Source organism: Argopecten irradians, chromosome 14 (genome assembly GCF_041381155.1).
Source record: "Argopecten irradians isolate NY chromosome 14, Ai_NY, whole genome shotgun sequence".
NCBI classification, from domain to species: Eukaryota; Metazoa; Mollusca; class Bivalvia; order Pectinida; family Pectinidae; genus Argopecten; species Argopecten irradians.
The window spans coordinates 36,936,679-36,963,204 of NC_091147.1; the positions used below are offsets into that span (position 1 = coordinate 36,936,679).

Here is a 26,526-nt window from a genome sequence, read left to right on the forward strand (position 1 = left end):
GTGTTGAAATGAAATGAAAACATGCTTCAAATCCACCATTTGGTTGATCCAAAATGTGTTGAAATGAAATGAAAACAGCTTCAAATCCACCATTTGTGTTGATCCAAAATGAGTTGAAATGAAATGAAAACATGCTTCAAATCCACCATTTGGTTGACCAAAATGTGTTGAAATGAAATGAAAACATGCTTCAAATCCACCATTTGGTTGATCCAAAATGTGTTGAAATGAAATGAAAACATGCTTCAAATCACCATTTGGTTGATCCAAAATGATTGAAATGAAATGAAAACATGCTTCAAATCCACCATTTGGTTGACCAAAATGTGTTGAAATGAAATGAAAACAGCTTCAAATCCACCATTTGGTTGATCCAAAATGTGTTGAAATGAAATGAAAACATGCTTCAAATCCACCATTTGGTTGATCCAAAATGTGTTGAAATGAAATGAAAACATACTACAAATCCACCATTTGGTTGATCCAAAATGTGTTGAAATGAAAACATGTTTCAATCCACCATTTGGTTTATCCAAAAAGTGTTGAAATGAAATGAAAGCATACTTTAAATCCACCATTTGGTTGAACCAAAATGTGTTGAAATGAAATGAAAACATGCTTCAAATCCACCATTTGGTTGATCCAAAATGTGTTGAAATGAAATGAAAACATACTTCAAATCCACCATTTGGTTGATCCAAAATGTGTTGAAATGAAATGAAAACATACTTCAAATCCACCATTTGGTTGATCCAAAATGTGTTGAAATGAAATGAAAACATACTTTAAATCCACCATTTGGTTGATCCAAAATGAGTTGAAATGAAATGAAAACAGGCTTCAAATCTACCATTTGGTTGATCCAAAATGAGTTGAAATGAAATGAAAACAGGCTTCAAATCTACCATTTGGTTGAACCAAAATGTGTTGAAATGAAATGAAAACAGGCTTCAAATCTACCATTTGGTTGATCCAAAATGTGTTGAAATGAAATGAAACATACTTCAAATCCACCATTTGGTTGATCCAAAATGTGTTGAAATGAAATGAAAACATTCTATCTTGTAAAGCACTTTACTGGTAATGGTTTTAACTACAACATAGTAGCAATGTTAACGTAACAAACAGAATAAAGATAAATAAATATACAAACAGTATAGGGAGATGTGCCTTATTGCTTTAGACATCACGAAATATCAAAACGAGACGTTTTCAATTTTACACCGTCGACGTATTCTCACACATACAACTCTGCCTCTCCTCTATCGCAATCATAACATCGTTTGAATCTTTATCAGACCCGTTGTGTCTTGGAACGATTACGTAGCCAGGCGTGAAAGACTTTCTGTTCCTCGGCGCACAATCCGCCCGACAATCAGCAGATGTCCTCTCCCATCCTCGGCGTATTTTCTTCACGTAACAACCAAGGCACGGCAGCGAAAGCACCAGTTTTAAAAACAGAGTGATGAATGGTAAAATTGAACTCAGAAAAGTAATTGATCGAATCATAACCATCGGGCCTTTTGCCCACCCAGGTGCCCCCATTATAACAACGTGAACGAGTGATAAAAACAAGGTGAAGTGTCCGAGTTTTGATTGGATGAATCTCCATTCCCGCCAGTTGAGTGTGTCCGTTATAGATGGGATGGTAGAGATAGCGATGATACACATGGAAATGAAAGCGAGGATTCCGGTGAGGCATGCGGCCTCGCCCTTCCAGACCATCCACGTCTTCAGAGGCACTGTGACGTCATGTGTGAGATTCCCTGGAATAGTAATCTTAGTCGACTGATACCACGAACTCAAATAAGTCGGACTCATGATGAGAACAGACATGATCACGTGTATAACAACCAAGGTGAAGGCCACAATTCCCAATTGTTTCCGCGTTTTCAGCCAGCGGTCCAGCCATGCCGGGAAACGAATGTGTTTTGTTCCGTAATATATCTGGAAAAATGATGCCACTGAACTTGGAAGATATGTGCACGAAATCAGTGTTATAGCAGTCATGCACAATGGTTTGTTTAGCACTTTCACGAATATCTGATCCCACCGGTATGCGGTCTTTTCAACAAAGTAAATGAAAATTATGTACAGCAACCATATGTTGAAAATACCTACAGCAAATGCAATAGGTCCTCGCCAGGCTGGTAAAAGTTTCAGTGGGAAAGCTTCAATCTTTCTTGAAGACTGAAGAAGACCCATGTCAACGGGTGCAAACCCCATATCACGTGCTATCACCGATACTTTTTCCCGTGATTCATTGCTGTCGCTAGCAATAAACACCTGTCGGCTTCCGCCACTGCTGTCGGTTTCCATGGCGTAAGCGGAAATGACGTTGAACCCTTTAACCACAATGGCGGCCGGGATAAGTTTGCTGAGGTACTCCGCGTTACTGTCTGTTTTACTTGGGTGGTCTCTGTTCGATACATCAATAAGTATTTTACCACTTAAATTTTCGGAGTGGGCAGACAAACAATCTTTGTAATTTGCGGCGTGAACTGCCACAAAGATGATCGCGTTTCGTTTCAGACAGTCTTCGATGGTTGTGATATTGACATTACACATGCACTCGTCCACGAAGGACAGGGACCGATCGTCCGGCTTTCGACTCCCAATGACCACATTGTATCCAGCAAAGTACAAACGATTGGCCAATGCTCGTGCGAAGTTGCCGGTCCCAATGATGCCGACGTTCCGAGAGACTGTTTGCTTTGCCATGATGTTAGGTCTGTGAAAATAAAAAAATGTGTTGTCAGTGGCGAAATAGCTAGTTGATGTACAAATTAACGCAATTTGATGCACTAATCACTAATATTAGAAATAAACGTCTTTTATATAGATAATAACGGAAGATAATTAGGTTTACAAAGGAAAATATTTTTCATTTAAGATATTCAGTCTGTATGTCGGCCGACACATAATTATCTAGCGTCCGCTGAATTATTGTCGTTACCACGAAAAACATATTTCCCAGTGAGCCTCTCCGTATATAATGTGGAACTGTCACTAATATAGAAGTAGAAAGTGCAATCCTCGTGGTCCAAATAAAAGCAATTACACTACATATGTGTGATCCCTCAAAATTCCAACAAAGTTATAATGAAAATTACAAACAAAACGATTATGTGTCTTCTTAATATTACAAAAATGGGTTAAATAGCAAACTGATGCATACACCACTGGAAAACTTTCGGATCAACTGATGGTTATTGAAATATAACTTCAATTTTTAACAATGCAAAACGAAATACGCCCTTTTATACCTACTGGCTCGTTGGAAGACGAAAGGACAAATCGACAAAAGATATCATCGTATTATTCCAAGTATTAGAATCACCGGAATATTTGCGCATACTGTTCGGTATACTCCTAAAAGTAAATTTTATTTTTTTCTAGCTATATGTGTCCGATCACAGCGCCACCTATCGTGAATCAGAACATGATCTAAATCCAATGAGAAACTGTTTATTACGACATTATAATTATATCAGTACATATTTCGTCATTATCAGTCTGATAAAGATCACAATATCACTTCATATAAAACGATTTAGGTATCAATTTTGGACCAGCGTATCAAACACAGCATTTAATTAATATGTCATTAAGAAATATTCCGTCTTTGCATATTACAGAGTTAGCTCCCTTGCGGGTAGGTATTGTTTGTTACGTCATTATTTTGTGAGCGCAATTTACGTCGTTTTCTCCAAAAAGTATGACGTTACGCTCGCAAACACATGACGTCACAATTAATACCTACCCGCAAGGGCAGATAACTCTGTAATATGCAAATACAGAATAAGACAACCTGCAGATCATACATCCAAAAAAGGACAAAAATAGGGTTAGCATAAACGTTTTTCGTTCGTTTTATTTTATTTGGAATCGGTTTTAAAACAAATTTTAAATTGGTTTAGAGATTATTTCCCAGTAGGTATACTGATTCTGATAAAATTGGACCATCCAGTTTTCCTTTGACCGTAAGAAGGAAGTAGAAGCTTTCTGCTATCACTTTTTGAAAGGTTCAACTGATCTCAATGTGATCAGCCTATTGTCCTATTACTTGTATCGATAAGACAGTCAATAAATTGAATCACAATTTGTGTTAGACATCATATACCGTATTCGCAATAATTAGCGCTCAATGCGCTTAAAATGTAACAAAGGAGACGCTTATTACGTAACCATGATATTAAAAAAACGTCGACCATATTGAAACTCTTTCTGTATTTATGACACATAAATCTGCCACAGTAATAATGCATATGCATATACTATCTCCTTTGAGACGCATTATTAAATCGCGATTCATACATGACCTCGTAAGTTCATGTAATATGGGATAATGTCGATGGTATAAGTTCCATGAGATGGGGCGTTTATATACCTTCAATTCCTTCTCCCGAAGAGGAGAGTGGCTCTTACAGGGGTAGGGGCGCTAATTACGTATAGAAAATACCATAAACCGTCTCATGAATCATACATGTGTTTTAGCATCATATGAAGGTAACAGAAGTCATGGGTCAATGAACATACTGTATGGATGAGTGACTACTCATGTTGAAGTTACATGTGCCATAATTGCGCCAAAATTTTGACTTGCTATTTTTACTTCGGTAATATATTGACAACAATAAGGTTTCAGGAATTAGGTCTTGGAAATCATTCAAATGAACTGACAAACAGTAATAATGTCTTATAAACATTAGTTATAACACAGAATTTATGATTAAATGAAATGTATGATTAGATGAAATATATCTTGGCACTTTACGATTACAGTAAAACCCCGAAATATCTGCACCTTCTGTTTCCCTAAATTTTGGCGATATATCGGATTTGTCGTTGAAAACTTAATTAGGCCTAAACCTAGTCATGATGTGACCTTCTAACGTCGGTTCTTCGGTACTATTAACACTGTAAAAATATGAAATAAAATTGTTGACCACAGTCTGGCATCATGGTCTTACTGTATGCCTCATTTCACAGCACTGCTGACGTGACTATGATTAGTTTTTGGCAGTACTGCCAAAATCCATTAAAACTCTTATTTGACCTTGTAAAATTAATACCTTAGCATTGCGCGTATTATAATTCTTAAAATGCTGGTAACTTTTGGTGATGAATACGATTATCATTACAACAGCTCTTCTTGATGTGGGAGTATGAAAATTACGTCACACATAACTAAGAGTAAAATAAACACATCATATAATGGATAACTTTATTACGTAGTGCGTGCGGTTAACTTTATATAGGTAATGTCATCTTTAGACTAGGGGGCAAATCTTAAGTAGTTTGCCGATCAGGAAATGAGTATGTCTGAGGAAACAAAAGCATTGACAGTCAATGACATTTGATCACCCACTTATAACAAGTGTTATATACAGCTGCACGATGTCCCGACAGAATCTGACACATTTCTACACTTGAATTACCATGCAAATACAGTAAACACAATACCCTTACATCCAAGCACCTTTTATATATAGTGTGTCAAATATTTAAACGCGCAGTCAGAAAAATGACCTCGATGCATGCATAAAATATTGCGTTGAACTGCTGTAGGAACAGGAGGCCCAGAGGGCTTATATAGCTTACCTGGTTTGCTATGCCAAGTATAGGTTCATAGTTTGTTTTTTGTCAATGATTTTTAAGATTTACATTTAATTTCCCTCTTGGACCCCACTCCTTTTGACCCTGAAGGTCAGAGCCAAAAATATTTTTACAAACTCTGTTCCCATTTGCCAAAGGATGTTGCAAGCCAAATTTGATTACAATCCGTGCAAAACTCTGTGACCAATAGCAATGTAAAGATTATCTTCTGTTTACCCCTATTTGGTTTCACCCCTTGTGTAGCATGTCTGAAGTCTGCGCCAATAATTATACCAACTCTGTTCCCCTTCCCCAAGTATATGTGTCTGGCCAAATGTGGTTACAATTCATGCAGAACGCTAAGACTAGTAGCAATTTGAGAGAGTTACTCCAGTTTAAACCTATTGAGCCCTGCTTCCCCTTCCACATGGGAAACTGCACCTAGATTTATACAAACTGTTCTAACGCAAAGAAAGTTTCTGGTAACATTTGATTACAATCCATACAGAACTTTATGACTAGTTGCGATTTAAGAAATTTACCTCTGTTTGCCCGTATTGGACTCATATTCAAGAGAGGTCTGGGCTAAGATTTATATAAACTCTCGATCTGTTCCCTTTCCCCCAATTGAACTATCTTTCTGGCCAAATGTGGTTACATTTTATGCATACCTCTATGAATAGTAGCGATTATATTTAATAAACTATCTATAAACTAACGTATTCAAATTGACTAAAGATTACTTTCTTCTATAATAACATCAATAACATCAGACTTCTCAAAAAGATAAATACCTAGCAAACAGACTATAATCTGTACAGATGTCTCCACCACCAGACAGTATTTTATCAACGACCCCTCACAAAGTCTGTGACCGCAATGAAAGACGAATATCTACGAAGGGCTAACGACCCGGTTAATGACCGGCTAAAGTCCATTTTTATGGAGTGTATTTTTCCTGTGTAGTATTTCTACATAACATTAACACTATTGGAGACGGTTTCTGTTACCATAAGTGTTATATGTTATCATAAGGATGTGATAGGTATCTAAAGAGCATATGGTCATCTGTTTATAGTAAAATAAAGATAGTTTTATATAGTAAATTGTAAAGGTATCTGGACGATAAGGTAAAATAAAGATAGTTATATATAGTAAATTGTAAAGGTATCTGGACAATAAGGTAAAATAAAGATAGTTATATATAGTAAATTATAAAGGTATCTGGAAGACAAGGAAAAATAAAGATAGTTGTATATAGTAAATTGTAAAGGTATCTGGACGATAAGGTAAAATAAAGATAGTTATATATAGTAAATTGTAAAGGTATCTGGACGATAAGGTAAAATAAAGATAGTTATATAAAGTAAATCATAAACGCACCTGGGCGATAAGGTAAAATAAAGATAGTTATATATAGTAAATTGTAAAGGTATCTGGACGATAAGGTAAAATAAAGATAGTTATATATAGTAAATTGTAAAGGTATCTGGACGATAAGGTAAAATAAAGATAGTTATATATATAGTAAATTGTAAAGGAATCTGGACGATAAGGTAAAATAAAGATAGTTATATATAGTAAATTGTAAAGGAATCTGGACGATAAGGTAAAATAAAGATAGTTATATATAGTAAATCATAAACGCACCTGGGCGATAAGGTAAAATAAAGATAGTTATATATAGAAAATTGTAAAGGTATCTGGACGATAAGGTAAAATATAGATAGTTATATATAGTAAATTGTAAAGGTATCTGGACGATAAGGTAAAATAAAGATAGTTATATATAGTAAATTGTAAAGGTATCTGGACGATAAGGTAAAATATAGATAGTTATATATAGTAAATTGTAAAGGTATCTGGACGATAAGGTAAAATAAAGATAGTTATATATAGTAAATTGTAAAGGTATCTGGACGATAAGGTAAAATAAAGATAGTTATATATAGTAAATTGTAAAGGTATCTGGACGATAAAGTAAAATATAGATAGTTATATATAGTAAATTGTAAAGGTATCTGGACGATAAGGTAAAATAAAGATAGTTATATATAGTAAATTGTAAAGGTATCTGGACGATAAAGTAAAATAAGGATAGTTATATATAGTAAATTGTAAAGGTATCTGGACGATAAGGTAAAATAAAGATAGTTATATATAGTAAATTGTAAAGGTATCTGGACGATATGCTATTCACATATTTTTTTTTTTTTTTTTATTTATAAAAAAATATTTATGTATCAGAACTTTTTGAGAGCAGTGTATATAGTGAAATAAAGATAATAATATATAGTAAATTGTAAACGTATCTAAAAAATAAGATATTCACATGACAACCAAAAACATGTTTGCATCATAGATATTTATAAAAAAAAATGGATGTGTAACAGAACTTTTTGAAAGCACTGTATACAGAATGTACACGGTGAAATCAACAAATCAATCAAATTGGTTGTCAATATTTACACAAGATAATTAGAATTATCCGGATGATTCGCAAAGGTACGTCATTAACTTATTCATCCCTGAAATTTAACAATGGACTGTTCTAGTGTTTGATTTAGGAAGAGTCTAAATGTGACATCAGGGGTGAATGAGTTGAAATAACACTTAGGAGTATTTACCGTTATGAACTGTTGTCCACTGAATCGTTTATTGATTTACCTTGGCGTAAAATATTATCTATCATATGCTTTAGCACTTAACTGAAAACAAACAAGTGAATTAAAGATATCCAAAGACACTTCACATCGCTATTGAAGAATTACATCAAGAATAAGCAACATATAAAAGTTTACCTTGCAAAATATTCTCGAATGCCAATACAATTACCTAAACCTGTTTTTATTAATCCTGCACACGTATCGATAAGTCGACAGACGTCTACCAACACTTGTTTGAAAACGTTTTATTCAATAAAACATTTCGTTCATTACTTTATAACGAAAGCATTTCTGTCTAAGTGTCCTCAAATCACTGTAAGAAATTTGTCCCAGTGAATTTAGACTAGAGTTTAGCCACATAAATCAACAAAATTTCAGCCAGAAATACGTGATAAATCCCCAAGGCGATCCGCAGTCTAAATGTACTTAAAGATCTATCGGCAACGTCATAACTATTGTTAAACGAATGGCCATTATGATATAACGATGACAATATAGAGATATGTGACGTCGTGGAAATGGTGTATATGTCAACGAAAGTTCAAATCTACGACAATTATTAACGACAAATCCAAAATTCAACACGAGTATCTTCACTCCTGTAAAACGCAATATTTATAATTCATTATATTTAATATTTAATTTATATATTTTTTTGATAAGCTTTCATTGAAAATACTAGATCAATTGGTTGATGAATTAATTGAGTTACATATAAGAGCAATTTAAATTAGTTTATTTAAGCATGAATGTCATTTTATTAACTTCATCGGGGTATGAAAGAAGTTTTGTTTGCAAACTGTATTAATCCAGGTAATTACTTACATAAAGGTGCAATAAGATTTTCCATATTTTATTTATCTATTCATATTCTCGGATTTATGAATACACGCATTTAAATAGTGTATGCTACTTTACAAAGTTTATCGATAAACATACAAAGATACAGATGAATCATCATGCGTATTGTCTATTTCTATAATTATTTGAATAACATATTTTAAGGATAAAATGAGCCTTCCATTAAGTTGTCTATAACAATAACGGATGTTAATTTAGTTGAAGATCACACACATTTTTCGGGTCAATTAATCATTTCCAGTTAGACTATTACGCGTCATTGCGAAATACAATTATGGGATAACAGTCCAGCTAGATATACTTAATCGTTATTTATCATTTTAAAATTAAAACTTACGTCACACTACAAATATACATTTTATTTCACGATATGCCTTATCTTCACTAAATATAAAACCAAGGACATAAGCAATACATGTAATCAACAATTAGCAAATATCATTACATAAAATAAAACTCAAAATGGAAAAAACACAGACCAATTTAGGACAGTCGTGAACTACCGTAACTCTAAATATCGTTATTTCGTGTGACTAAAGTTAATATCACAAAAAATCTATTGCTACGTTTTCCTCCCATTATATTTATATATCATCACAAGATATAACGCGTAAGACACCCATAAGGTCCTACTCTGAATCTTTTAAACTTTTCGTATCTATAGCATAAGTAAAAAGATTACACATACATTGTCAGCGTGTATAAGTACACTAGTACTTGTTTCCTGATTATCTTAGTCATGTTTATATTTTCTTATATTGTACATATCTTCATCAAATACAATATATGTTAAACCAAATAGATATACACACTAAAGTATAAACATCCTAAAAGGAAACTTCTTTAACAAGCATCAACAATATATATATGTCAAAAAAGTTTTGTTTAAAAAAACAAAGAGAAGGGTATCTTTAAGTTGTTTTACAAGTAGTAAACAGTTATGTATGTGAAGACTTCAAATGTAGCTTGTGTGTTTAAAGATACTAATCTTACCTAAAGATAAACACGATTTTATCGAAACCAAACACAGAATCACATCTCACGAATATTAACGCATGGCAGACAAGCTAATTGAATCTCTGTAAGCCTACCTGGTTTTTCCTGTCTTGGTCATTCTAACAGTGTCGTGTCTGGATACTGACTGTACAATGTCTGTGTACATGTCTATATATATATGTATAAAGTGTATTGACGACCAGACCTGATTCGTCACTTAGTATGTACGTAAACAGATCCGGAATTGTTTTCTATTTTACTTGGTTATCCCAATCGATCACGTGAACATTTTTTTATTAATGGTTTTCATGGTTGTTTATTATTCAGGTTTTGTAACAAACTTTAAAAGTAATTTTTAAAGATTTACGTGTATATGCCATTTTTCATGGTGTCATAAACATTTCGAAGAATGTTGTTTTTTTATGAAAAGATCAATGCATGCATTGTGTATTATTACTTAAAGTAATGCATATCCAAACATGCATCACCGAAATCTCATTTTCATATTGTTATGTACTAATTATTCAGTTCAATTCCAGTGCAAATACATGTATTTTGATCATATTTCATCGATGTTGTTATTAAGCTTCATTGTGTTAAAGTTGGAATAATCAAATTACAGATGTAGGTATCACAACTTTACAGGTTTTACCAAGATTTCGACAAGCTTTACCACAAGTTTTTTTTCTTATCTTTCTTCTTTATATGTAAGATATCTGTGATGGAATTATTTAACAAATCGATTAGTATCATAAGATTAAGAATATAATTATATAATATGGAATCATATATTGATGTTCTTTTTAATTTCATCTTTAGATTGTCAGGAATCATGAAGTTTGAAATGGTGAGGCCATGCACAAACAAAATGTCTGCTGAGAGGAAAATCAAAGCGAAAAAGAAGAAAAAAAAGGTAAGTTACCATACTTGTTAGATCTCACGAGTCAGTTCCTACTTTGTTTGTTTGTTTGTTTGATTAATTAACGTCCTATTAACAGCTATGGTTATGTAAGGACGGCCTCCCATGTATGCGATGTGTTGCGTGTATGTTGTGCGAGTTGCGTGTTTTAGGAGACTGCGGTATATTCATGTTGTGTCTTCTTGTATAGTGGAACTGTTGCCCTTTTTATAGTGCTATATCACTGAAGCATGCCGTCGAAGACACCAAGCAACACACCCCACCCGGTCACATTATACTGACAACGGGCGAACCAGTCGTCCCACTCCCTGTATGCTGAGAGCTAAGCAGGAGCAGAAACTACCACTTTTATAGACTTTGGTGTGTCTCGGCCAGGGGATAGAACCCAGAGCCTTCCTCACAGGGGCGAACGCTCAACCCAAGGCCAAAAGTGAGGCAGTGCCAAGGGAGGCATTAGGAAAGATAAAGTCAGTTAGGAAGAAGAGAAAAGATAAGATCCTAAATTTAGTCGCCTTTTACGATCATGCAATAGGGGCAGCAGGTACAATTCTAACGCCCTACCTGCAGTTCCTAGACTTTAGGCACAAGGCACTAATGCCAAATCTGCCAATGTCCTATAGGCACAAGGCACTAATGCCAAATCTGCCAATGTCCTATAGGCACAAGGCACTAATGCCAAATCTGCCAATGTCCTATAGGCACAAGGCACTAATGCCAAATCTGCCAATGTCCTATAGGCACAAGGCACTAATGCCAAATCTGCCAATGTCCTATAGGCACAAGGCACTAATACCAAATCTGCCAATGTCCTATAGGCACAAGGCACTAATGCCAAATCTGCCAATGTCCTATAGGCACAAGGCACTAATGCCAAATCTGCCAATGTCCTATAGGCACAAGGCACTAATGCCAAATCTGCCAATGTCCTATAGGCACAAGGCACTAATGCCAAATCTGCCAATGTCCTATAAGCACAAGGCACTAATACCAAATCTGCCAATGTCCTATAGGCACAAGGTACTAAAGCCATATCTGCCAATGTCCTATACGCACAAGGTACTAATGCCAAATCTGCCAATGTCCTATAGGCACAAGGCACTAATACCAAATCTGCCAATGTCCTATAGGCACAAGGTACTAAAGCCATATCTGCCAATGTCCACGCGGTTGTACGAACCTTCACATTCGGATAATCGGGAGGCTGTTGTTAAAAATTAGGGTGAACCCCGTACGCAAGTATATTTTATCTACTATGAGAAGAAATCAGTGCTTTAACAGTGCCTTAGTTTGTTCATACAGAATACATCACAACATCAGAGAAAAGTTATCAAGAGCAATATTTATTGACTTTTTTTGCAAAATGGCGAGTGCCACGCATTGGTCTTCGTAGAGAAAAAGTGGTGAGTGACCACACATAAAACGACAGCTGCTACATAACGTAGAGACAAACATCTAGTTATAGTTTTGCACCAGGTTCCAGTTGTTCAAAGCATTATCAGCTTAATCACATGATTAGTGAATTTTTCATTTCTCATTTACTGCAAAATTTATCATTATATTTTCACTAAACTCAGCCAGTGAGTAGAGGATGGAGTTCTTAAGATTCTTATCAAATTTTGTAAAATTTGTGTTAAAATTATTTAAAAATTATTTTAAAATTACCGTTAAAGTGTGATTAGGCCTCTCACCTTTTGGTAATTAAGCTTATCACAGTTTAACAACAATATTCACGATAATGGAATTTACCAGTCTAGAAAGAAACATTTACATAATCTTGCTACAGAAACATAGATTGGTGTCTATTGCATTCTATAATGTCTCGCACTTTATCTGTCGTTGAAAACGTTTTTTGATTTATGGTGAAGTAAATAAATCATTCTATCCTGTTACATTTTAGTTTGAATTTTTATGAATTTTTAATCCGGATGTGCCTCCTCTTGGTAGTTCTGACTTTAATCTTTGAAATCTTATCATCAGTTATACAATATGGTAACAACTTTTCATCTTCAGTCGACCAAAGAGATAACGCGATACTCTATACATGCATAATGTGCCTCCGTCAATTTCAAATCCGTATCTGATGATGTAACATCATCTACATTTCTACGTAAGAGGACAGCCCTTAATTCTATAACTTGTTCTCAAATCATGTTTTAAATGTTTTGAAATAAAAGTGTTTAAAACTAAACTAAATATCGATTTCCAAACTCCGATGTTTTGTTGTTGTCGTCGTTTTGCTGTTGTTTGTGAAACGGAACTGCTATCGTCTAAGAAGTAACACTTTATTTAGAAATCTGCAGATAATCTTTATAATGCGCTAGTGCGTGCTATAAAATTATTATCTGAAAAGCTCTGACTCAATACAGAACATATTTTCTATAAGAAGATAGTTTAATGATTATATTTACATTATGAACTCAATTTGGTGGTCTTTGTACCAAAATTGTTCAAGTTTTTAACCTGATCATTGATCAAAACCATTTTATTGACGCTGATTAACCAACAAGATGGAACAGCCATTTTCACGGTGATGAATACGTTACTATTAATTTTAATAATCATGTTTTGGGTGTGGAGCAGCGGTGGTCGAGTGTTTAAGATGTCCCGAAATATTACCACAAACCTCAACCTCTGTGTCGCTAGTTAGACTCCCACACTGGTCGGAGGTTTTTCTTCACCAAAAATCCTGGCACGTCCTTAAATGACAATGTTGGTAATAGACGTTAAACTAATTAAACCAAACGTTTTGGGTGCCATTAATACCAATATAGGCTTTAGCTTGGTAAGTTTATAATCTTAACAGACAAGATAAGTGAATGAGAAGATCTTTAATGATACAGGATAAGAAGCGAATTATAAAAGTTTAAATGCCGTCACGTTTTTGGAAATCCCAAGCATGCTGGTGCAGACAAGTAACATGGACTTTAACATAACGACAGCATAAAGACCACCCAGTGTGTTCGGAGAAAAAAAATCTGGAAACTCCAAAAAATGATTTGAAGTTAAATGACAAAACCTGTTTTCAGAATGCAACAGATTTTTGTTCCACGTTATATTGTAAGTCATGTATTACCGGTCCCTCCCTGACAAGTTCCTTATTAAATGTTTATCACAAATTTACACACTCCAGTGAGGACAACTTCATACATTATTATATATATGATGTTGTGATTGCGGTTGTGAAATTTGCAAAGATACGATATAAGGTCTCCTATTGTGATTGTGAAAGTTTTTTGCTCCACCGCCGAAATATTATTGGAATGTTGTATGTGTTTTTTAATGTTAATTACTGAATGTTTAGTAAAATATCTGCAATTATTACATCCAGAAAGTTTGCTAACTTACGGAATAAAATTTTGAAAATAATCAACAGTGTTTTTAGATGGTCGTTTGGAGTTTATATTCGATTTATAAATCTAGAACGAGAGGAAAACAATAAGATACTTATAAATATATCGCGTTTCTTTTCAATTAATTAAAATACTGTCGTCCAACTTTAATTCGAGTGCGATTTACTTTCGGAATCCAAGTAAATTCGCGAAAATTTATCGGCGCGAATTACCATCTACATAATATTCATGGATATGAATTTCCATTAAAGTTTTTAATCGTTGATTTTTAACATCAGCTGATTTGTTTCGAAATAAAAATCGCGAGACTTAATACTATGAAATTTGCTTGATTTATAGTTATGTGTTGAACCTACACTCATGTTGAAACATCAAACTAGGAGAAATTTTAGGTGAAATGTGCAATGTCTGTTTCCACCACCGTCGTAGTTTGAAATGTTTGCTTCCAAAAAATTCATTCAAGAGACACGTGTTCGGTCTAATAGCTTCCAGGTAAAAGTTGACATGTTATCATTTACGTGTTTACTGCAGGTTTTAGGAAATATGACGAATCCTGATTTCGGAAAACCGGTTTGTTATAAAACCCCAAGTTCATTGAAAAAGAAATCATACTGGTTCTTATAACTGATTTGAAAGATATTTAACAATGACATTTTCATTTCAATTTCTTTAATAAGTTCTAGCGTATTATTATTGGTTCTTTATACTGTATACTCAAGACATGTGAAAAACTGTTCTCTTGGGCAAGACTTCCCGGAGTCATTTTACAATTACAAATGTAAAATGTCAGCATATCTATCATAAATTCAATAAAACATACATTGATCATTGACATTATACAGCTTGTAGCTATAAATTAATATGTAGTAAATAAGAAATCACATTAAATTAAAATGTAAGTTAAGAAAACAAATAGCTAAAATGTCATTCGGTACAGATGTGGCAGTTTATCATACAAAACAACAAAAAGAGGAAGCTATGATGCCAAACAAAAGTTCAAATAGTTCTAGCTATTAGTCTTTCTCGGAATCTATACTCTATAATTGTATAAGTCTGGTTATATGTGCCAAATTATACTGGGCGATACTGGCATACTATTTTTTTCTTCAACAACCTTTAGCAAATCATACCTTTTAATGGATGAAGTTGAGAAAATCATCCAAAGGCATGAAGAAATATGTATGAGGCTTTAAAGTGAACAGTCGGGCAAGGATGGCTAAAGTCGGTAAAAATGGTGTGAATGTATCCAGTATAATTTCTTATGAAATGGAAAAATAAAATCTCTCGTCAAAATATGTCTGCGTAGGAAGAAATTAATTTAAAGTATGGGAATTCTAAAACGTCCTCCCGGCTCACTATGTCCGTGGTTACATTTCCACGCAGCCTCGTTTTCAATGCTTTCCACTTTTCTTTACTTTAATGGTCAGACTATTCACTTTAAAGCATTTATAACAAAAAAGATTGAATGTACTACAATAATATGTATTGTTTTAAGCTTTACGTGTGTTTACTGATAACATCCTGAGGTCGACCCTGACGAATATCACTGTAAATCTGTAAAATGGTACACCATAATTTGTCTCCTTCGATTGACCACATGTTCTCATTTTACTGCACTAAAGACGTAAATAGGATTGTTGGCAGTTCTGCCAAAATTCATTTTGAGCTTTAAAAGGACAAAAAAAAATAAAACTATTCATTTTAAACATAGTTATTTTGAAAATGATGGTAATTTTTCGTGTGAATAGCATATTAAAATCTCTTCTCGATTCGTGAGTATGAAAATTACGGCACGCACATCTTTAAGGTTTGGGGGAGGGGTTTCTTCGAGTTATTTAAGCCATACTTTTCCTCAGAAACGTGCATCACATGCATAATTCGTTTTATACCCGGAAGTTGACCTTTTGCAACCCCATCACAATACATAGTCTGTCGTACTCATATGTATGACACTTAAGTATGTAATTCACTGAAGTGAAATGAAGTGAAGAGTTTTACGTGCCGTTGTAATTCTCTGAAACACCCAGTGTTAAATCTGCAGTGTCGGTGCTGTACCTTATAAATGAAAGGAGTGATAGCCAAGAGCCAGAAAATGATTGGCTGGCCTGCCTGTGTTTCACATTTACTTCATAGTTCTTTAATGCTCGATTTTCGATGTAATGTGACCAGACGAATGCTGTATGCGTTAATCAGATTTCCCTCGATAAAGTCGGTTTACTATAAGACTCAAGAGAGGTTAGAAGGTACGGGTGAAATTATCGATGACGGTCTGGCTACACCTCTCAGCCAACAGACAATAATTGCATGTATTACGTTTGTGATAATATCATAATGATAGTCTACCTTCGTCACAACACTGTCTTCATCTCACCGGTAAAATACTTTCAGTTGACAGTTATAGAAATACAATGTATGAATACCAAAGTGACAAACACAGTCGTTGTGTAGTGGCAGTGCATAATCCCATATATAACTGCCAACTGAATGTATTTCAATAGATATGTCAACTTTCTATGCAGATTTTCAATTACGTCTAAACGCAATTTATTCTTAAAGGATTTGTGCAGCCCAATTTGTTTTGATAATATGTCAGGATATTGCTTTGGATGAATGAAAAATCAAGTCCCACCAAACGAATCGCCTATAGCTTTTAGCGCTATCGGTTGGTTTTGTCGTGATTTACGGGTAGTGTCGACTACGGTTCAGAGATAATGAGCTAGGCGGTCACGTGGTCTTGTGATGTCACTGTTGTCCACTGTTGTCCGCGGCTACAGTTCTATACATCTATACAGCACATATACGTGTACTTTTTATCTACAATTTGAGTTTTTCGAGTAAATGGTTATTCTAGCTTTATGATGTAGATATTTTCTGTTTCAAAACATTCCATTTACACCATTTCAAACATCCAAACATCGTGTTCGTTTTGTTTGTTTTGATAAAGGGACAGATCGCCTCGAAAATTTGACAATTTTGTTTTGTCCACATGGTTGGAATTACTTCCTTGTCCCAAATTTATTTGGTTAGCAACACATAACACAATGTTTGTAATGATCAATCATCGGCGTGTACGTATGTCGAGCATCATATCCTTGATGCTTTAATCAAGGGTTTCTTTAATTGTTACGTAAAATTTCATTTTACAGTCACAAACTTTGCAATTCACAATGTATCAAAGATACAGACTACAGAAAAATATTATCTGCTGAACTCCTCGACAAAAAAATCCGAAACTTTTATTTCTGTGTGGATTTTGTTTCATAATTACACGAAGATACCTGCTATTAGAGCACAAATTAGAGTATTTGAAACATCGAATTTCGCTCTTTTAGGTATTTACATTCGAGTCAAAGTTATTGTACGAATAATTTCACTCAAAAGTAATCATAAAAAAATCGTTGATCGTCTTTTCCTGTGATCGTCTATATAAGTGATAACACATCAGTTATAGTACAGCTATAAGCCACGGACTATTATGACGTCACACGGTTTAGAGCTAGAAAATATGCATAATCGGGCGGTCAGATTTGACCTCGATATCGACGACTTACAGGTTATTCCGGTCGCACGCGGCTCGGAAAGGTTTCTACACGTGCTAAAAAAGCCATTTCCAGCATTAACTGATATTATCATTTTTGACTGTACAAATCCTTTAAACTGAACAAAAGACCAGACAATTAATTGTAATTTATTGAAGTGTTAAGAAAGGGTAGAATTTGAAATAAAAAGTATCGATGTTCCCCATTTTGGGCCCCACTTTTCTGTCCCTGGAAGTCTGACTAAACTCATCACTATAACATATGATTGCCTTTACCCAAAGATGTTTCACACCAAATCTGGTTGTAATCAACTTAATAGTTACGAAGGAGTAGGGTTTCAAAACAAAATTTCAGCAAAATTCACCCTTTATGACCCCTTCATGGAGTCGACTAAGGTTCATTTTTATAAAATATTACTGTCCCTTCCCAATAATATTTAAAATTAATTTTTGGTAGTGATCCGCATTGGAGTTCAGGAGAAGTAGGCTTTTGATTGTTGTAGTCTCTTATATACAACGCACAGAGGATGGTTCATGGCGGACGGTGCACGAGAACATACGAAACATGATGGCAAAGGGTCATCCTGACCACTCAGGTCAGGTGCCTAATAAGCATATCGTCAGCGTGACAATTGTGAAATTATAAGAGTATGATGACTACCATTGGTTAAATAAGATTTAACAAAAGGTCTCTGATAGTACGGTATAATCGCAACCAGCATACGTGCACATTTGCACACACCACAACAGATATGATACTGGATTAAGGGAATAAAAAAGTTGACAATACAAGATTGCTAAGGCCATTGTCAGACGGTAATCAAATACGTCTGTATCTGTTACGTTCCGCTCCATTTATCCTTATGTCAAACTCCCACGATCTTAGACACGCCTCGTTGAGCAGACACGCGAAATGCTAACAATACTTAACACGGTTCAATGCTTACCACAGGAAATAATTTTTTACGGAATTCACCAGTTTGAAAACTAAACATACGGATAGCATGTACGTGACCTGCCGCACGCGTACATTTGTACGTGACGTCACATTTCTCCCCTCACTAGTCAGATGACGTGGGTCCCTGGGATTACTGAATCGCCTGACATGCTTTACAATATGTCACTACACTTGTTTCTACACCATTCGGCTTCGACATTATAACTGGATGTTGTCACGACTAAAAAGCCTAAATAGGTCAAATTAAAGCTAGTAATATGAAATAAAATGTCAAGTGATAACCCTAATTTGCTTATTTCACGTACATTAGTCATGCTATATGGAGCACAACAACAAAGTAAAACATGTATTTTGGATGATTAAAAATGAAACTTTTAAAACTATCATACATGATTTGTGAAATACAGTGAATTTATGACATGTCAATTTCAAAAATAAACTACAATTAAAAAATATTGTATATCTGTAATATCGTTCATACAAAAATGAACCATCATTAATAAAATTGTGTGAATTTATAAATGTCAATTTCATAGCAATTGCATTAGATTTTCAATGCCTTACCTTTTGTAATCAAATTTTACATAAATAGTTGAAGTAATATTAGTCTATTTGCCCATTTGCCCTTGAATAAAGGCCAAGATTATTCATTTAAACAAACTTGACAGTCATTGGAAACCAAACAATAAGGATGCCATCCTTGGTCTCAACAAAAATCTAAGATCAGCCACCATTGCTTTAACCAAAGTTTAAGGTTACCAAACTTAGTCTAAACCAAAATATAAAGATACCAAACTTGGTCTAAACCAAAGTATCAAGATACCAAACTTGGTCTAAACCAAAATATAAAGATACCAAATTTGGTCTAAACCAAAATATAAAGACACCAAACTTGGTCTAAACCAAAATATAAAGATACCAAACTTGGTCTAAACCAAATTATAAAGATACTAAACTTGGTCTAAACCAAAATATAAAGATACCAAACTTGGTCTAAACCAAAGTATAAAGATACCAAACTTGGTCTAAACCAAAGTAATTAAGATACCAAACTTGGTCTAAACCAAAATATAAAGATACCAAACTTGGTCTAAACCAAAGTATCAAGATACCAAACTTGGTCTAAACCAAAATATAAAGATACCAAATTTGGTCTAAACCAAAATATAAAGATACCAAACTTGGTCTAAAACAAATTATAAAGATACCAAACTTGGTCTAAACCAAAATATAAAGATACCAAACTTGGTCTAAACCAAAATATAAAGACACCAAACTTGGTCTAAACCAAAATATAAAGATACAAAACTTGGTCTAAACCAAAATATAAAGATACCAAACTTGATCTAAACCAAAATATAAAGATACCAAACTTGGTCTAAACCAAAATATAAAGATACCAAACTTGGTCTAAACCAAAGTATAAAGATACCAAACTTGGTCTAAACCAAAGTATAAAGATACCAAACTTGGTCTAAACCAAAATATAAAGATACCAAACTTGGTCTAAACCAAAATATAAAGATACCAAACTTGGTCTAAACCAAAATATAAAGATACCAAACTTGGTCTAAACCAAAATATAAAGATTACCAAACTTTGGTCTAAACCAAAATAAAAAATTCCAACCTTTGTCTAAACCAAAATCTAAAGATAACAACTTGATCTTAACAAAATATAAAATACCAATTTGGTCTAAACCAAATATATAAAGATACCAAACTTGGTTTAAAGCAAAGTATAAAGATACCAAACTTGGTCTAAACCAAATTATAAAGATACCAAACTTGGTCTACACCAAATTATATAATACCAAACTTGGTCTAAACCAAAGTATAAAGATACCAAACTTGGTCTAAACCAAAATATAAAGATACCAAACTTGGTCTAAACCAAAATATAAAGATACCAAACTTGGTCTAAACCAAATAATAAAGATACCAAACCTTGTCTAAACCAAAATATAAAGATACCAAACTTGGCCTAAAACAAAATATAAAGATACCAAACTTGGTCTAAACCAAAATATAAAGATACCAAACTTGGTAAGAACCAAATTGTAAAGATACCAAACTTGGTCTAAACCAAAATATAAAAGATACCAAACTTGGTCTAAACCAAAATATAAAGATACCAAACTTGGTCTAAACCAAAATATAAAGATACCAAACTTGGTCTAAACCAAAATATAAAGATACCAACTTGGTCTAAACCAAAATATAAAGATACCAAACTTGGTCTAAACCCAAAATTAAAATATAAAGATACCAAACTTGGTCTAAACCAAATATAAAATATAAATTGATACCAAACTTGTCTAAACCAAAATATAAAGATACCAACTTGGTCTAAACAAAATATAAAGATACCAACTTGGTCTAACAAATATAAAGATACCAAACTTGGTCTAAACCAAAATATAAAGATACCAAACTTGGTCTAAACCAAAATATAAAGATACCAAACTTGGTCTAAACCAAAATATAAAGATACCAAACTTGGTCTAAACCAAAATATAAAGATACCAAACTTGGTCTAAACCAAAATATAAAGATACCAAACTTGGTCTAAACCAAATATATAAAGATACCAAACTTGGTCTAACACCAAAATATAAAGATACCAAACTGGTCTAAACCAATATAAAATACAACTTGGTCTAAACCAAAATATAAAGATACCAAACTTGGTCTAAACAAAATAAAAGATACCAAACTTGGTCTAAACCAAAATATAAAGATACCAAACTTGGTCTAAACCAAAATATAAAGATACCAAACTTGGTCTAAACCAAAATATAAAGATACCAAACTTGGTCTAAACCAAAATATAAAGATACCAAACTTGGTCTAAACCAAAATATAAAGATACCAAACTTGGTCTAAACCAAAATATAAAGATACCAAACTTGGTCTAAACCAAAATATAAAGATACCAAACTTGGTCTAAACCAAAATAAAAGATACCAAACTTGGTAAACCAAATATAAAGATACCAAACTTGGTCTAAACACAAGTATAAAGATACCAAACTTGGTCTAAACCAAATATATAAAGATACCAAACTTGGTCTAAACCAAAATATAAAGATACCAAACTTGGTCTAAACCAAAATATAAAGATACCAAACTTGGTCTAAACCAAAATATAAAGATACCAAACTTGGTCTAAACCAAAATATAAAGATACCAAACTTGGTCTAAACCAAAATATAAAGATACCAAACTTGGTCTAAACCAAAGTATAAAGATACCAAACTTGGTCTAAACCAAAGTATAAAGATACCAAACTTGGTCTTAAACCAAGTATAAGATACCAAACTTGGTCTAACAAATATAAAGATACCAAACTTGTTAAACAAATATAAAGATACCAAACTTGGTCTAACCAAAGTATAAAGATACCAAACTTGGTCTAAACCAAATATAAGATACCAAAAACCAAATAAAAATAACCAAATAAAGATACCAAACCAGTACCAAACCAACCAAAATATAAAGATTAGTCTAAACCAAAATATAAAGATACCAACCTTAGTCTAAACTAAAGTATAAAGATACCAACCTTAGTCTAGACCAAAATATAAAGATACCAAAATTGGCATAAGATACCAAAACTTATGGCCTAAACCAAAGTATAAAGGACACCAAATTTGGTCTACATCAAAATATAAAAATACCAACCTTAGTCTAAACCAAAATATATTTTCCGTATATGAAATAAATAACCTCATCATGCCATTAACGAATCTATAGCAGCGTTGCTTTTCTATAAAACAGCAAGAAAAAAATTAATTTACATAAAACTCGACGGAAACAATTTTTAAACTAATACTTCTTACCCATTCGGTAAATTTCGACCAAAAATTCCCATATTTCGGGAAAATACGGAATCTACCAATAGGTGACAAACAATCGAAAAATCTCGGAGTAATTTCCGGCAATATTCGGAAATACATTTCGCATGATAAGTTAATAGATGATGATATTCGGTGAGATTCGGCCTTTTCCGGAACCCTTCGTCCTTTTGATTTTCTTAAATCAACGGACATTGATTTGTCAAACGGACATGGACAACAGATGGTCAACGATTCCCGCTGACATATACTTTCTGTAGAGTAGCCTCCGAGGAGTTCCAGAGAGAGCAATTCAGCAGGGACAGGCATTTTTTAATTATCAATGAACTATCATGTGTAATTAAAATCATTGTGTCAGAGGAGCAGAATGACTCGTAATCACCTACGTACGTAACCCAGACAGTTTCATTGATAACCATACAATGTACAATGTACGTCATTAACCATATCTAAGAATCAATTAAGAAAGAACATATGTTTCATTCAACACTGATTCAATGTATCCAGTAATCTTGTTAAAATACATTTCTAATAAGACGACGTCTTGTCGATGTATCAAGATCGATTACAATCGCAGACTGCTATCTACATATATGTAGCTAGTAATGTGTATTGTGTTGACGTGCGTAAATCATAGGTTAAAATGGCGCCAAAAACGTATTATCTGTCACTTGTTGTCTGTTAAAGTATCTAATTTAAACTTTATGGTTACTCATTAGTAAATTAAACTTAATTAAAAAGTTATTTACATAGTAAACTTTACTAATTAGTTGCTTATGTTCCAATTCAGAATATGGCGAAATCGAGGATCATTTTTTCTTGTAGAAATACATAAGGATTAACCATGATATGCAAGTTTAACAAATAGGACGTAAATTTGCACTAAATGCATAGTGCTATACATTCAGAGAGAAACCACGTGTTTGTGTGTGTATATATAAACTTTAAGCAGACAGCCCTACATTTACCGTAACAGTATACAATACGTACCGACAAGGTCCATGACACGTGTCCATACAAGAGGTTAAAGAATTATTTTGTCCACCTGTCATGGTCATCCTTTAGTTTTAACTATAACTAAGTCCCGATGTCCAGTTTGATCTGACCAGTGCCCATTTTCGACGTCTGCACCTATCAGCTATATCCGTGTGAATGATTTAGCGGTCACGTGTGACGTCAGAGACAGATCTAGACATCGGTGCCCTTCGGGGCCTCTCTCATAACAACATTAATATATCTACGTACATCTTTATCGCGTACTTAAATCTTTATTTGTTTACGAATCAATGCGTGGGCTTATTGATTTTTTTTGCCATAAACATGAAAACTTTCATAATTAAATCACCAGCGTTCACCTTTTAACATGGTATATTGACATATTTTAGTTTAAATACACATCACGGGTTTGAGTAACATTATCTGGGTCAAAGAAATAAACACTTTAATCTAAAATAACAAAGGGGACTTGTATCAATGCTCATCATTTCCAGATGATGGAACACGTGATTTTAAATGAAACAGAACATGCGTATCCAGAGTAGCGGAAATTTCAACCTAAGCCTTAATTCGGTAGTATACCCACCTGCCCTATTCTTTCACGTTAAAACCATTGTCACGATTAAATATCTGGCCACGCGTCTTTTTAAGTATATATAAATAAAACTGGGCCACACAATGTTCAGTAATCACGAAACCCTGGGCCAGGGGCTGTCACAATATCCCGGGGGTGGGGGCGTCTTGGTTAGTATAGTCTCCCACCTACAAAATGTTATGTTACAGTGATTTCACAATTCCTGTGGTTATATCCAAACTGTAATGTAGACCTCTTAAGATCTTTGCCGATTTTTGGTTAATATCAAATATTACTAACCCTGAATGGTGTTGAAAATAGCACCTACAATTTGTACCTGATGACCTACTCGCAAGTAATGGTACAAGTAGAAGGCGACTTAATTTGGGGTCAATTTTTCTTTTCTTACTAACTAACATTGTCTTTCCAGACGTCTCCTTCAACACGCTCCACTGTTGGCCTACATTCAAACGCTCGTTTTATAAAGAAAGTTCAATCTGATTAGCGTAAGATTTGGAGAGCTGTTTTTAATCAGAATGGCTCGTTTTCAGTATAATGTCACCGGGTTTTGTTGATCAGAGCGTTTTACGTTATGATTCAGTGAGATAGAGTATAAACGGACAGGAGACACAACACGAATATGCCACAATCTCCCAAATACACCATCATTCATGTATACGCATATACCACAGCCTCCCAAATACACCATCATTCGTGTATACGCATATACCACAGCCTCCCAAATACACCATCATTCGTGTATACGCATATACCACAGCCTCCCAAATACACCATCATTCATGTATACGCAACGCATGGCTCGTTTTCAGTATAATGTCACCGGGTTGTGTTGATTAGAGCGTTTTACGGTATGCTTCAATGAGATAGGCTATAAACGGACAGACGTTTCACTTTTTAAAGGAGACACAACACCAATATACCACAGCCTCCCAAATACACCATCATTCATGTATACGCAACGCATTACACAAAGGGGAGATCGTTTTTAAATGACTCTACACGTTGTAAAATGTATTTGTGTACATATAATGCATATAAATCTCACAGATTCCTTCCGACAAAATGTCCTTGTCGGATTCAGATCAATATGAACTTATCAATATCTATAATGTCAATGTCACAGGGTCAAGGTCAGGGTAAACTTTACTGATCGATTCCTTTTACTTGTAAACAATTTGTGTCATGAAGGAAAATATTAACCTGAATATTCCAGAATCCATATATATATATCTTCACATAATCCTTCGAAGTTCATTAGTATAATATGCATCGGAACGATATTTTGATTGTAACAAAATATAAATCACAAAAAAAAAACCAAGCACGAACGATCGATAGTCATGTTTTACACGAGTAACTTCCCTGTAGCTGTATAAAATTCACATTACAGATCACAGGGACCTGGCACGAATTTTAAATATATGTGTGTATGTGTGTGTGTTTAGTTAAGTATGATACATATATAAATTGTAATCGTGTTTGTAATCAACCATTGTTTTTGAAGTAAATACTTGAAAAGTGAATATCCGAACTTGGTCTGTCTGTTCTACGCAGAACTCAGAAGACCAATTGGTTTTAGTTTTATTAGTTTAACGTCCTATTAACGGCCGGTTCCTGACAGCTGCCCCACATGGGATTCGAACTAGTAATCCAGAGCTTGTGGAAATATGTCGAGACGCTCATTCTTAAAGACCAGGCAACTTAATTCTAATATAAGGTAAAAGGGTCATTTATAAAGTAATCCAGCCTTATGTTCGGGAAATCTTGTGTGCGAATATCGGGGCCCGGAGATACTTATAAGTTATCTAATACATTATCTTACTATCAGAAGTGCAAGAGAAATCTCACTAAACATTAAACACATTTTTGAAATATCCGTATGATATTTTTATACAGCTTGCTCCATCACGAGAAATAATAATGAAAGGAAATTTCTACACCATATCCTTATGACATAGCTTTTACACGTTTACGATAAAAATAACACCAAATCCGTAAACTTAATCCGGTTATTTAACAACCTGAAGTGTTTCCGTGAATTTACGTTCAGGATAAAGCGGTCATAAAATGATAGCTTAAGGAAAACTTGACAATGAAGAAATTTACATTTGAAAGTGTGAGTAATCTTTTACTGGAACACGTATCGGACAGATTTACATTAATTGTCAACTGACCTAACATTTCAATGTGTCTT

General features: G+C 34.0%; 1 protein-coding gene across 4 annotated transcripts in view; it reads right to left on the minus strand.

Moving 5' to 3' along the window:
• Window positions 1-1,055: 1,055 nt before the first annotated feature.
• LOC138306997 (metalloreductase STEAP4-like) overlaps window positions 1,056-26,526 on the minus strand; it is a 43,231-nt gene continuing 17,760 nt past the window's right edge. The window contains exons 1-2 of one of the 4 annotated variants that reach the window (XM_069247614.1): window positions 23,732-23,906; window positions 1,056-2,731 (exon numbers count right to left, since the gene is read on the minus strand). In XM_069247614.1, coding sequence (XP_069103715.1) covers window positions 1,219-2,731; window positions 23,732-23,799 — 1,581 coding nt within the window. In that variant the 5' untranslated portion in view covers window positions 23,800-23,906 and the 3' untranslated portion in view covers window positions 1,056-1,218. Of the gene's footprint in view, window positions 2,732-10,118; window positions 10,140-10,216; window positions 10,367-23,731; window positions 23,907-26,526 lie in introns of those variants that run through there. The other 3 variants (XM_069247613.1, XM_069247616.1, XM_069247612.1) reach the window with 3 other exon arrangements.